The sequence below is a fragment of the Vulpes lagopus genome, chromosome 3 (assembly GCF_018345385.1).
Source record: "Vulpes lagopus strain Blue_001 chromosome 3, ASM1834538v1, whole genome shotgun sequence".
Taxonomy (NCBI): Eukaryota; Metazoa; Chordata; class Mammalia; order Carnivora; family Canidae; genus Vulpes; species Vulpes lagopus.
In genome coordinates, this window is record NC_054826.1 from 143715943 (window position 1) to 143729918 (window position 13976).

Below are 13976 nucleotides of genomic sequence, written 5' to 3' on the forward strand. Positions count from 1 at the left end.
ATAATCACTGCTTGATATTCTGTGCTTATCTCCACCACCAGAAGAAGAGGGGATGTCAAATCCAAGCACTCTCATAGCCATGTGACTGTGATGTTTATGAGTTCCTTAGAAAATGCAAAGGCTTGGATACTTTTTAAACTGCTTTATTAGTTATTCAATTTCTCATTTCACTCATGAAAAATGGACAAATTATGTTTTAAGATAATAAAAAGTAAGGGCTCCTGGGTGGCTTAGTTGGTTAAGTGTCTGCCTTCAGCTCAGGTCATGATCCTAGGGTCCTGAGATCGAGCCCCACATTGGGCTCCCTGCTCAGCAAGAGTCTGCCTCTCTCTCTTCCTGCCTCCTGCTCGTGCTCTCTCTCATTCTCTCAAATAAATAAAATCTTTAAAAAAGAATAAAAGGTATCTTTAAAAGTCACACAGCTGTATAAAATTCCATTATTTTTAACTACTTTTATACAAGCTACCTCTTCGATGCTCATGGTAACCTAGGAGACAGGAAGGTAAGGATCAATAACTTTATTATATGAAGGAAGCAACTGATGCCAGAAACAGTTGTGCTTGAACCCAGGTATTCTGACTTCAAATCCCACAGTCTTCATTTTACCAGGTGTACACTCTCATCTTACTATAAGGTTCTTGAGGGCAAAAACAGTACTCTGTATCCCTCAAGGACATTTAGCCCAGTACATGCAAAAAAGCTGCTCTATCCGGAATGTATTTTATGGAACAAGACACCCCATTCCATTGTTCTGATTTCTCTCACACCCTTTCTTTTACTCAAAATGTCTTTATCATTTCAGAAGGAAAAAAGAGAAGGAAGGAAAGAGGAAAAGAGAGAGAGAGACAGAGAGAGGGGAAGAGGAGAGGGGAGGGGAAATGGGTTAATAGGGTTAGTTTGGGGATTTATTTTACATTAAGAACTGAAAAGGAAAAAAAAAAAACAAAGAACTGAAAAGAATGGCACTGCTAGAACACCAGAATACATAAGGGATCTATCTGTACAAGTGCAAACCTCACTGTAATCTCTATGTAAATTATAGTGACTACTTAATGATTCTATTTTATTACAGGGCAATGATAAACATAGCTGACATTATTCAGTTTCCCCTTACAGCCAGGATCTCGCTAAAAATGTCCCTAAACTTTCTGCCATCTAATCCTTCCTAAGACTCTTTCCTTTCTGTCAGTACTGGGTGGTAAGAAAAACTTTACTTAGCCAGAGCTGTGATAAGGTTGTGTAAATTTTAGTCAGTTATTATACAATAGTCATTTATAAAAACGGAGAACCACTAACTAGTTCTCTAATATCTCAAATACAACCAGGGCTTGTTTATATGTATTACAGCTTTCAAAACTGACAACTACAATAGTATTTAAGGAAAACCTATTTTATTTTATAGAACTGAAATAGAACCACCTTTTGTCCTTCAAGGTATATATTTATAAGGGAACATACACCAAGAAATTTAAAACTACAATCACCTGAATTTAAATAAAATAAAATTCCACTATACCATTCAACATAAGAAATACAAACCTCATGGTGTTTCCAAAGAGACTTTCTATGTGACACAGTAAAGAGGGTGATGCCAACCTAATACAAAGAAAGTAATTTAGTTTTTTATCAATAAAATAGAATCACAAATTAAATTCATCTATATATTGTAAGCTACTAAAATGACTATCTTCAGAAGCTATAGTTAAAAATCAGAGTGAAAGAAAAAATTACAACTGATGCCAATGTTCAAGGTAATGCAAAGTACAGACCATTAACCACATAATAAAAACACACAAGTATCAATAAATTCTTTAAGAAAAAAAACAAAAACAAAAACTAGGGGATGCCTGGGTGGCCCAGCAGTTTAGCACCGCCTTCAGCCCAGGGCCGTGATCCTGGAGACCCCAGATAGAGTCCCACATCAGGCTCCCTGCAGGGAGCCTGCTTCTCCCTCTGCCTGTGTCTGTGTCTCTGCCCCTCTCTCTCTCTCTCTCTCTCTCTCTCATGAATAAATAAATAAAATCTTAAAAAAAAAAAAAAAAAAAACAACTAATGGGTACTAGCATTAAATGTACTATTTTGTTTGGGGCAGAAAATATACATCCTGACAGTTTCTATTTTATTGTGAAAAATATATGACAAAAGCACAAAAATTGAAAAATAGCAAGAGATCCAAATCAGGAAAATTAATTCAATATAGTACTATCTACAGTCAATCTATTTTTCAAATACAGGGTCATAATCTTTTATTGGAACCTCTTGTTTTGGAATGCGTCTTGGAATTCAGAGTTTGGAAAAGTAACATCAGAATTGTAGGGCAAAATTCTACAACTAAGTATGTTTCTTTGGCAACACGGAAGAACATGGACACTGAGACAAGTAAGAGGTTAAATATCTTTTGTTGGGGCGCCTGGGTGGGGTGGCTCAGTCAGTCAAGCATCTGTCTTTGGCTCAAGTCATGATCCTCAAGTCCTGGGATCCACATCGTGCTCCTTGCTCAGCAGGGAGTCTGCTTCTTCTCCTTCTGCTCCCTACTAATACTCACTCACTCTCTCAAATAAATAAATAATCTTTAAAAACTTTTTTAAAATAAAAAACATCTTTTGTTAGTTTAGGCAAAGTTTGGCTACCCCATTGAGCACACTATAAAATAATGAAAAATCTTTCAGTTTTAAAACCTTATTGGTTTTTAAACTATAAATAAAGATTTAGGGCTCTCTAATAACTATTTAAAAAAAAAAAAACCCATTCATCAATATAACTGCAGATGCTCTGGATCAATGGTTCTCAACTGGGGGTGGGGGGAATTTTTTTTTGTCCTTGGGGGACACTTAGCAATATCTGGAGACATTTTTTTTTTTTTTTTTTTTTTTTTTTTTATCTGGAGACATTTTTGACACAACTGAAAGCACTACTAGCATCTAATGAATAGAGATCAGATGTTGTCAAATATCCTATAAAGCAAAGGACCGCTCCTCACAACTAAGGATTATCCAGCCCAAGATACCAACAGAGCTGAGACTGAGAGAAACCCTACTCTAGACTGCAGTTTCTTAAAATGGATCTCTCAAGGCTGACAGAAATAAATACTGGAGTATCCAGACAATTTTATCATGAGTTCTAATTTTATTTTCATTTTGATAATTTTTTTAAAATTAGGCTAAGTATTTTCTGGAACTTTTCTACCATGAATCTAAGTGCCCAAATCTGTGTTTATACTTCTGCTGAAACCAAGTGATTATTTAAAGTGATAGCTCTTGGGGCACCTGGGTGGCTCAGTCGGTAAAGGGTCCAACTCTTGATTTTGGCTCATGATCTCAGGGTTATGAGATCAAGCCCTGCATCAGGCTCTGTGCTGGGCATGGAGCCTGCTTAAGGTTCTCTCTCTCCCTCTGTCCATCCGTCCCCTGCGCTCTCCCTCTCTCTCTAAAAAAAAAAAAAAAAACATAATAAATAAAGTGATAGCACTTAAAACTTTTAATGTACCATAACTTTGAATGCCATGTGGAAAGGTTCTCAAATTGGTTACAAACTGCATGACAAAGTAAGTTATCAGTACAACACTGATTTTTGAAAGCTCACTTCAGATACTATTTGTTATGATTCTACAATAACTGGATCAGATCTCAACTTAATGAAAGCATTCTTTCTGATAGAATTACTTAAGTAAGGTACATTAGCAAAATTCAAAATACACGATCTGGACCTCAGACTATATCTTTCCATAATTAAATCCCAAACTAGTGGTTTAATTTCAGCAAAACAATATCAGAGGTCTCTTTAATGTTACCAACTTGAAACTGTGTTTTGTCTGTATTTAATTTTTAAATTTATATTCGTTGTGTGGCTGTAAATGAGCTCTAAGTTCAAGGAATTCATACTTCATTTCATGCTTATACATATGTAACTGCTATTATAGTAATATAATTTAAACTATCAAATGGGGGCCCCAAAAGAATTTTCTTTTAAATGGAATCTATGCTTTAGAGGAAAAATGCATCTTATGTGGGGACATATAGCCTATAACTAAATGTAAGGGGACATCACATGGTCAAAACTACCAGCAAAGAGCCTCTAAATCAGTGATTAAGGGACACATGGGTGGCTCAGTGATTGAGCATCTGCCTTCAACTCAGGGCATGATCCCAGGGTGCCCAGATGGAGTCTCACATCAGGCTCCCTCATCAGGCAGGGAGCCTGCCTCTCTCTCTCCCTCTGCCTAAGTCTCTGCCTCTCTCTGTGTGTCTCTCAGGAATAAATAAATAAAATCTTTTAATAAATAAATCACTGATTAAATAGAGACCAGATCTCCAATACCTATAAATCTGAAAGTTTATATGAACAGCAACATAAAAAGATTATAAATGATCAAAACTAATTCTAGAAAACAAATCAGTAAAGAAATAAAATCAGAAAGGAAAACCTTCCTACAAAGATGAATGTAGCAAATTTCTTCTTTCATCATTATACCAATGCTTCTCAAACCTTAATGTGCATTTGAATCTTCTGGGAATGTAGTTAAAATGTAGACTCTAATTTGGTAGGGCCAGAGAGTCTGCATTCTCACAACCTCCCAGGAGATGCTGATCAATGACCTCACTTTGAATAGTAGGAAGTCATACTGTAAATAGCAACATAATCTTTTATATTTACTGTAAACCCCCAAAGAATACTTACAAATTGTTAAAAGACCCATGTACTTCCTTACTTGTATAACACTGTAAAACAGTTAGGATACACTGCTCTTATCCTCAAAATCCAACAGGAGTAGAGATGGTGTGAAAATCACCACAGAACTACTGAATATTCAGTTACTTAAAGAACAGTATCAATATGCACAGCCTGAGAAAAGGCTACCAAAAGAAACTCTGGTAAAATGTTGCCCAGGCCAGAGAAAAAAAATGGACAAACTGAAGCTACCAAAGGACTACTATCAAGTTTTCTTAATTAGAAAAACAAATGATATTTAGGTTTCATTCTTAATGGAACACATTAAGAAAATAACAGTTTATTAACTGAGTATAGGGAATGAGGTAAAAAGGGAAATAAAGTTAAAATACAGTATTTGTTTCAAATCTAAGATATAGCTAAAGAGAATTATATACAGAATTCATTTACAATTCTTTTTATTCATATCTATTATTATTTGAATCTTTACTAAGTGGATGGAATATCCTTTGATAGTAATTTTGCATCTTAATAACTTGAAATTTCTCTTTGGATACTTGGTTGGACACAGAGTAAACTAAGAAGGACACAGAAGCTCAAACTGAGAACTTGAAATGCTTACCTTTCGACAATGACTGTAAATGTAGCCTTCCACATCTACACTAACCGCACTGGTACATTCATCCAAAATGGCAAACTGGGGTTTATGATAAAATAATCTTGCCATCTGAAGCATAAAAAGAAATATTCTGTGTAAGCACATGCAGAAATTAATAAGGTAAAGTAGATTTAAATTAAATATGCATTAGTGTTGTAAAGCAAGTATGAAAATTATTTTAACTCAAAAAAATCTACTTCCTCAAAACAAAAACAAAAAAACACAAACCCAAGTGTTTTTACGATCTTCCCAAAAGGGAAAATGTAACACATAGGAAATTCACTGTTGAGTTAATCAAAACATTTAAGAATGATGTGAAATGAAGTTGAGTTTTCAACTATTAGGAGGAAGTTCTCTAAACAAAATTAGAGGGTACATATTTTAAGCAAATCTTAGAATTTAGACTCCAGATGACTCAAGTGCAAAAACGTGTTTATTTCTAAACATTCTTGTTTAAGTAATGACAAGTAATTATTAAGCAACCAATTAGTATTTCCACCAATAATTTTTAATGTACCTATTTTTATATCCCTGAGGCTAATACTGGATACGCTTATTTTTTTAAAGGTTCTGCTAATTTTATAAGTAAAACTTAACATTAAGATTGTTATAGCTTCCGTTTCATTATGTTGAACATTTTATCTTTATTTTTCATATGTATTTCATTTTCTGGGAATTATTTACTCTGATTCTTTGTCTAACAGATATTCCAACTGGTCATTTGCCCCTAACAACGATTACCATGTTGCAAGACCAATGGACACTTTTCTATCCTTACCCAATTTATCTCTTCTGCTACATGCAACTCAGATGACCACTTCCTCCTTCTTGAGAAAGTGACAGTGAAACCATAGTCTTAACGTTTCTTCTCACTTCTTAGGCTGCTTCCTCAGTTTCTTTTCCAGCATTTTCTTCTTCACTTGACCATTAAATGTTGGAGTTCCTCAGGGCCAATTCGTAAGTCCTCTCCTCTTTATCCTATATTTGCCTCTCCCTGAATGATCTCATTTTGAATCTCATGATTCCAAATATTATTTACACTTGTGAACTCTCAATACATATCTCTTGCACATCCTTCTCTTCGAGTTTCTAAATTGCTGAATAAAAATTCCTTTTTGATATTTTTACTTAGTTATCTAATTTTTCCCTTAAAATCCATTCATCCACCCCACCCCACCTTAAATATTTCAGAAAATAATACTATCAAACAGCTGCTTAAGCTAGAAGGCAACAAGTCCTCCTTGACCTGTTCCTTTTTTCTTCTCCTCCTTTTCACACTCCCACCCTCATTTTTTAGTCCATTTGAGTAAGCCCTTCAGTGTTTGTAGTCCACTCACTTTTCCCCATCTCCACAATCATGCCCTCAGTCCAGAACACAATCACCTGCCTAGAGTACCATGAATAGCCTACTTCCTCTTTTACTCCTCTCCAATCCATTCTCCCTGTAACCAGAAAGGATTTTTCAGAAATGTAAGTCAAAGAATTTCACTCTTCTGCTTAAACCCCTTCAACATCCCGCTTCACTTAGAACAAAACCCAAACTCCTTACCGTGGCCCACAGGCCCTGCACAATCAGATTCTTATGAGTGGATAAAGCAGATATGGGGTGTGTGTGTGTGTGTGTGTGTGTGTGTGTGTGTGTGTGTGTGTACTACTCAGCCATCAAAACAAAAAAATGGAAAACTACTCAGCCATCAAAAACAAAAAAAGACACACAATATATATTGTGTGTATACACACACACACACACACACACACACACAAAATGGAAAACTACTCAGCCATCAAAAACAAAACAAAAAAAGAAATCTTGCCATTTACAATGACGTGGATGGAACTACAGGATATTACACTAAGCAAAATAAGTCAATCAGAGAAAGACAATTACATGATCTCACTCATACATGGAATTTAAGAAACAAAACAGGATCATAGGGGAGGAGAGGAAAAAATAAAGCAAGACGAAATCAGAGAGGGAGACAAAGTATAAGAGATTCTTAATCATAGGAAACAAACTGAGGGTCTCTGAAGGGGTAGGGGACGGGGGACAGGGTAACTGGGTAATGGACATTAAAGAGAGCAGGGCACATGATGTAATGAGCACTGCGTGTTATATAAGACTGATGAATCACTGACCTCTACCTCTGAAACCAATAATACACTATATGTTAATTAAATTTAAATACAATTAAAACAAAAGATTCTTACTTTCTAACCTCAACATTCTAGCCAAAATTTCTTCCTCTCAACTACCAAGACACAATGGGTCTTAGGTCAGAGATCTTTATGGCACATGTCACTTTCCTTTTGTCTCCAACACCGTGCTCTGCTTCTTGTATCTTTGAAATTTCTCCTTAAACCTACTCTGACCCCTCCCCCAAAATCCAAGTGGGTCCCCCCTGTAACTTCTCTATAGCCCTTCATATGTTGTGAACTGTATGTTGTCAGTCTCTCTGCCTACCTCCCTAGGCTATTATATTCATAAGCAGAGACTATTTTAATTACTACTGTACACTGAACACCCGCATGAAAGAAACATAAATTAATGACTAAAACATAAGCAGCCTTCTGGAGGTTTATATTTATCTGATGAGGTAAGGAAGGGATTATTAAGAAGTTCAACTGTACAGAGAATGATAGGTACAGACTACAGAGGACCTTTAGTTAAAGCATAGCTTGCTTTTTACATCAGGGAACCTGAAAATGTCTTTTTGAAAGAGAAGGACCAGAAGAGATTAAATATAGTCTGTGCTGCCTCCAGGCCTGCTGCTATAGAGCCTACCTGTGTGTCAATAAACAACAGTTGAAGCACCCCAAAAAAATAATAAATGAATGAATGAATGAATGAATAAATAAAGGCTGTGTGAATCTGCACACATGCATTACTGAAGGAAAAAATATGATGAAGTCAGAGGATCCAAAAACATGGAAACATTTAGCCTTTCTCAAGAGGATGAATGACTTACCCTCCACAGATGGAAACAGGGACATCAGGAAAGTCTAGATTGAATTTAGTTAAGAGGACTGATTATCTGAAGGCATTCCACAAACACCTCCAGCCAAGTGTTCCCAAGGAATTCTTTGCATACCTTCATCATCACACTTGGCATATTATATGGCAATTTTTTTATGTGTCTCTCTCTCCCATTATGCTGTCAGTACTTGATACCACAATATAAGAAGACTGTAAAGTGAGTTAAGTACATGACCCCTCCAGTATTGCCACTGGAAGTTGACAAGCACTGCCCTCCCCCCCCCCATAGCTATCTTTGCTTGACAGCCTACTTCACTGTGCTACATTTCAATTTCTTCCATACAAGGGGGCCCTCAACCATTTCTGCCTCAAAGGACTTGTAAAAATTGAATGTAAAAGGCTTAGTTGACTGTCTATCACAATTAAGCACTCAATAAAAATGAGCTCTCAGTTGACTGACATAATAACTGACATAATGCTGCCTTATTTTTTTTTTCACTTCTCCAACAGATATATTTGGAAAGGAATGGATTTTGAGGAGAAAAAACATGGGGCAGAGGTATAGAATAGAAAATAAATACAAATGTAAGCTGTTTTGCTAATTGTTTTATAACCACAACAAATTCCAAAGAAAATGCCCTGTACAAAACAACACAAGGTTCAAAGATTGAGGTGTTCCCTAGGACAATGAGGATTTCAGTCTCTGGTATTTGGAATTTAGGCTGTAGTCTTTAGTTTTGGATGGATCACTGGGTGTGTGACACAGTCCGTGCTTTTAACCAGAGGTGAGTTTTAAGTAGGAGGTGAGATGTTCTGCTGGGAGTTGTGGAGTAGGAAATGGGGTAGAAAGCCTGAGATTGGTAGTTTTTAAATTATTATCATGAAAAATGAGAGAGAAGGGCAAAAGTAAATAAAATGATCACCAAAGAACACTTCTGAGCCCCGGTAAGACTGGAAACCATGCAAGTGTGGTGGTACCAAATCACATCATTCTGATCTTTCAGCTGTGCTCAGAGGCCTATGTACAGAAATGTCAAGGCAAACAACTGCTCTTGGGCTGAAGTTGAGATAACAATGAGGCAACAAAAAGTGGGAAAGGAAGTTAAGGGAAAGGGTTATTTGTTCATTCCTTTAAGTATTATCTCCTGGGTACCTCCTATGGGTCAGGCCCTGGATTATTAAGTCTGTACTGGACAGAAAAGGAGGCAGAGTCAGAAGGGGACTGATCAGGGACACCTGGGTGGCTCAGTGGTTGAGTGTCTGCCTTTGGCTCAGGTCGTGATTCTGGGGTCCTGGGACCGAGTCCTGCATCAGGCTCCCCACAGGGAGTGGGCTTCTCCCTCTGCCTATTTCTCTGCCTCTGTCTCTCATTAATAAATAAATAAAATCTTAAATTAAAAAAAAAAAGAGGGATTGATCAATCATAAGAAAGGGGAGGGGTAAATAGTCAAGATGTCAGTGAGTCTAAAGAAGGGAGACAGTTGCCAATTAGGTAAAAGAAAAAGAATTACAAAATTGGATTTAAAAAACACTAACAATTTTAAGACAGTGGTATCTCTAGTAGGGGGTTTTGGTCCTTCTGTATACTTCTATAAATATCCCAACCCTTCTATCATACATAGATATTTTTCATAATTCATCATTAAAAAAAAGCACCACTTCTAGATAGGAAGAACAAGCATAGTTGAGTGGGAAAGAGAACTATCAGTTCGAGAAATAAGACTGTGCAACTTACGATACTGGGTAGGAAAACCCTGGCTTGGTAATGGCTGGGCCCAAAGGGGTGCAATGGAGGTAAGGAAAATGTTACCTGAGATTTTAAGGGGCAGTGAGAGAAGTGGACAGACAACCAATCTGCACGTTGGAGGCTATATAACGTACTGGTCAGTAGCAAGAAGGGTGATTTCAGACCCCCTTTCACTTGAATCTCCATTCTGCAACTCAGTAGCCACATGGCATTAGGAAGCTGCTTAAGCTGTGCAAGTCTTTCCCTAATAAAATAAAGTACCTAATAAAGTACCTACTAATAAAGTACCTAAATTCACAGGGTTATTGGGAGAATTACACAGAGTCTGCCATTCAAGACCAATCCTTCCCTCATCATTATCCCACTGTACTTTCTTTTTTTTTTTTTTTTTTAAATTTTTATTTATTTATGAGAGAGAGAGAGAGAGAGAGAGAGAGACATAGGCAGAGGGAGAAGCAGGCCCCATGCACCGGGAGCCCGACGTGGGATTCGATCCCGGGTCTCCAGGATCGCGCCCTGGGCCAAAGGCAGGCGTCAAACCGCTGCGCCACCCAGGGATCCCCCACTGTACTTTCTATTTAGCTATAACTGAAGACTGCCTTGTGTTACAGTTGGTTGAGAATATGTGGATCTCCTAACTAGATTATTAAGGGCAGGCACCTATCTCAGTATCCTGCAAAGAGTAGACTCCTAGCAAGTAATGAACTCTGTGGAAATTATACTAGATTAAGTTTTTTCATTAAAATTATGTAATAATCTTATTTCCCTACATTTACTGATTTTTCTCAAGAATTTTAGAAATATGTTCACCAGACCTCCCTTTTATTCAGTAGTATCATCCCATTCCCTCAAATTCAAATCTGACTCTCTTTACCCAAAAGTTCCTTGGTTCATCGGTTTACAACAACCAACCTGCATTCTTACATATCCACTGTTTTGGGTAGTTAGACCTTTCAAGTCCATTCTTCCTAAAAAAAAAATCTAACTTTTAGAATTTACAAATTATTAATCTTTATAATTTATAAAAATTATGTCCTCTCTTCCCTCAATTTTTTACATTGAAAAATTTCAAGCCTACCCAAAAACTGTAAGAGCAATAAAATGAACTTTGCTCAATTTCACCAACATCAACATCTGTTTTATCAGCCTTCTCCCTTTCCCTAATACCTTTTGGAGGTAGCAAAACAATATGCTCTCTTTTAAATTTCACAACCAATTCTACAAATATTGGTTTATATAGAACATATCTGTCAGCAGCTTGGTTGTGCCGCAGTGCCACTGGTGAGTTTCTCCTTTCCCAACCAACTCTATCATGGTTCACCTGGTTTTACAGGGTTCTTCCCTCCACTTCTTTCCTCTCCCCTACACATCCCCTCACTCCTCAAGGCCTTGAATTTCTTATCTTCAAATAAGAACTATTCCCTCTGTACCTTTCATATTCCACACATAGGACTCCTTAGTTAAGCACACTGATTTTTGTTTCTCTGTATTTACACTGTGGGCATTTGTGAATCTTGACGTATCCTTCCATTTTCTTTGAAGTCATAATAAAAGGACCTTAACTTTGTTCTCCTGACTTGCAGTTTTTTCTATAGTCATCTTCTAATTCATTTCAGAAATCTCGATTACTTCAAATTCTCACTCCTAAGACCCAATTTCCATTTTCAGTATAGCTGACATCTCTTTTCTTTTGCTTATAATTCATTCTTCACTCTGTAGATTAATCTCATGTTATAGCACTAGCCAGACAATCACACTATCAAGTTGATATTAAGTCCATACAGAATGGGTATGTTTGGGAAAAATAACATGCATTATCAGGGAATAAGAGGCAACAAAAAAAGGCAGAATATAATTTTAAAATAATGAGTAAACAATTCAGCAATAAGCCATTTCTTTTGCTGTTTTTCTTTGGCTACAGTTTTCTCTAATTTCCACAAGGCTAATATTCTAGGGAAAAAATTTCCTCTGCAGTTGCTCATACTATGGTATCCATAGTTAGAAAATGACTCTTTTAAAAGTTATCCCCCTGAACATGGTATTCAAGGTATTACTCTTAACATGCAGTGTTCTGTAGTCATGTTTGATCAGGAATAAGTTTAGACAATCACAAAATTAAAACATCTCCTTTCAAATGCCTCTTTCTATTAGGAGAATGTAAAAATTCTAAATAACTTCAGGTAGTAGATACTGACTCCTGAAACCAGAATAGTATGATGATAGAGGGAAGGGCAGGAGCAGAAATAAAATGGGAACATATTTAGAATTGATCATCTCTAACACTTTCAGACACTTCTGAGACAGCAGCTAGCAGCTTCAGTGAGAGGTCAGTAGAGAAAAGATATTAAGAGATCTTGGACTGCCATATAACCAATATGCTAGAAAGTTTCCACAACTTTAATTAATCCCCAATGTATTAATAGTATATAACTAGAAAACTTAAGAATTTTTCAGAATTTTAAATGCACATGCAAGTTATACATTTTCAACACTTTTATTATCACTTCAACTAATCCATACTATAATAATTGCTAATTAAAAAGATTAAAATTAAACTGTGTACCTTGAATAATCAAAATACTGGGCTCCACAAGTGACTGTATGCAACCAGTTGCATTGTTGTGCAATGTGTTCAGAGTATACTTACCGCCATTCTTTGTTTCTCTCCACCACTGAGGACATCCATCCAATCCTGAACACTGTCCCAGCCTCCTTCACGTTCAAGGATATGACCCAACTGGACATTATCTAAGTATTCCTTTAGTACCTTTCAGCACAATGATTAAAGATGAAATCAAACTTGATGTAAACCAACATTCTCTATTCCTGCTTTATTTTTTAAACTAGAATCACTATAATTCTATTGCCAATATCACTTAAAGGGGCACATTTCACAAAAGAATGTGACACAATGATAGCCCTGAACCCTCACTTCCTATCTATACTAACTCCGACAAAAACCTACTGAGTAGTTTAAAGAGAATACAACTACTATACATAATTAAAGGATGAGGGCAAAGAGGGGAAAAAAAAAAAACTGTCAAGACCAGGTTAAATACTACACGTTTAAGCAAAGTAGTTAACATCTTATCTCAACTTGGAAAGTTATAATTAATGACATGGTTTTAGAAGACTTTACAAGGTAGGACAGATAAACCACCTAGCAGTTAAAATACTTAACTGATTAAGATAAAGAATCTGATACGGAGTATTTCCAGTAGATCTAGGATATAAACATTTCCTTACCAGGTCAGATATCCCCTTCCTTTTCTGATCTTCTCTTCCATCTGGGTATATCACTTGGTCTCGAAGTGTTCCAAGGGTCATATAAGGTCTCTGATAGTGACAGAGCAAAAATCATTTTAAGTGACTTTTTAAAAAATAAAAGATCTTTACATCAAAGATTACAAAATAAACAAGGTCCTCTTACCTGAGGAACGTAAAATAACTTTCCTCTCTCAGGTTTAGTTAGACGTCCTCCAAAAAGAGGCCATAACTATAAAAGGAAAATGATGGGGGAGAGGAGCAGTTGTAAATTTCACAATGTGGTAGATTGTATGGCAAAACAAGACTACAAAATCTTGAGGCCAACTTGTACTTACTTCACCAAGAACACGGAAAAGTGAACTTTTCCCACAACCATTTGGACCACAAATTAAAACATTGGCCCCAGATCGAACCTGAAAGAAAATCAGACTATGAATTAACAATGACTATATGCTCAGTTAACATTTCCTTAGAGTCAAAGCATTCTTTGCTAATGATAAGCTTTTTATCTTGTCTATAAATGTGGTAACGGGTAGAAGCAGTGGAGGCTATGGTTGAAGAGATCTTTCACATTTTACTTTTTTTAAAGATTTTAATTATTTATTCATAGAGACAGAGAGAGAGAGAGAGAAAGAGAGAGAGACAGAGACACAGGCAGAGGG

At 36.4% G+C, this 13976-nt stretch overlaps 1 protein-coding gene across 2 annotated transcripts in view; it reads right to left on the bottom strand.

The window, feature by feature from the left end:
* The window catches only part of ABCD3 (ATP binding cassette subfamily D member 3), a 73995-nt gene that overhangs the window by 2232 nt on the left and 57787 nt on the right, over positions 1-13976 (bottom strand). For both annotated transcript variants that reach the window (XM_041748122.1, XM_041748121.1), the window contains exons 17-22: positions 13650-13727; positions 13478-13543; positions 13294-13383; positions 12695-12814; positions 5291-5395; positions 1540-1596 (exon numbers count right to left, since the gene is read on the bottom strand). In XM_041748122.1, coding sequence (XP_041604056.1) covers positions 1540-1596; positions 5291-5395; positions 12695-12814; positions 13294-13383; positions 13478-13543; positions 13650-13727 — 516 coding nt within the window. The remainder of the gene's footprint in view (positions 1-1539; positions 1597-5290; positions 5396-12694; positions 12815-13293; positions 13384-13477; positions 13544-13649; positions 13728-13976) is intronic.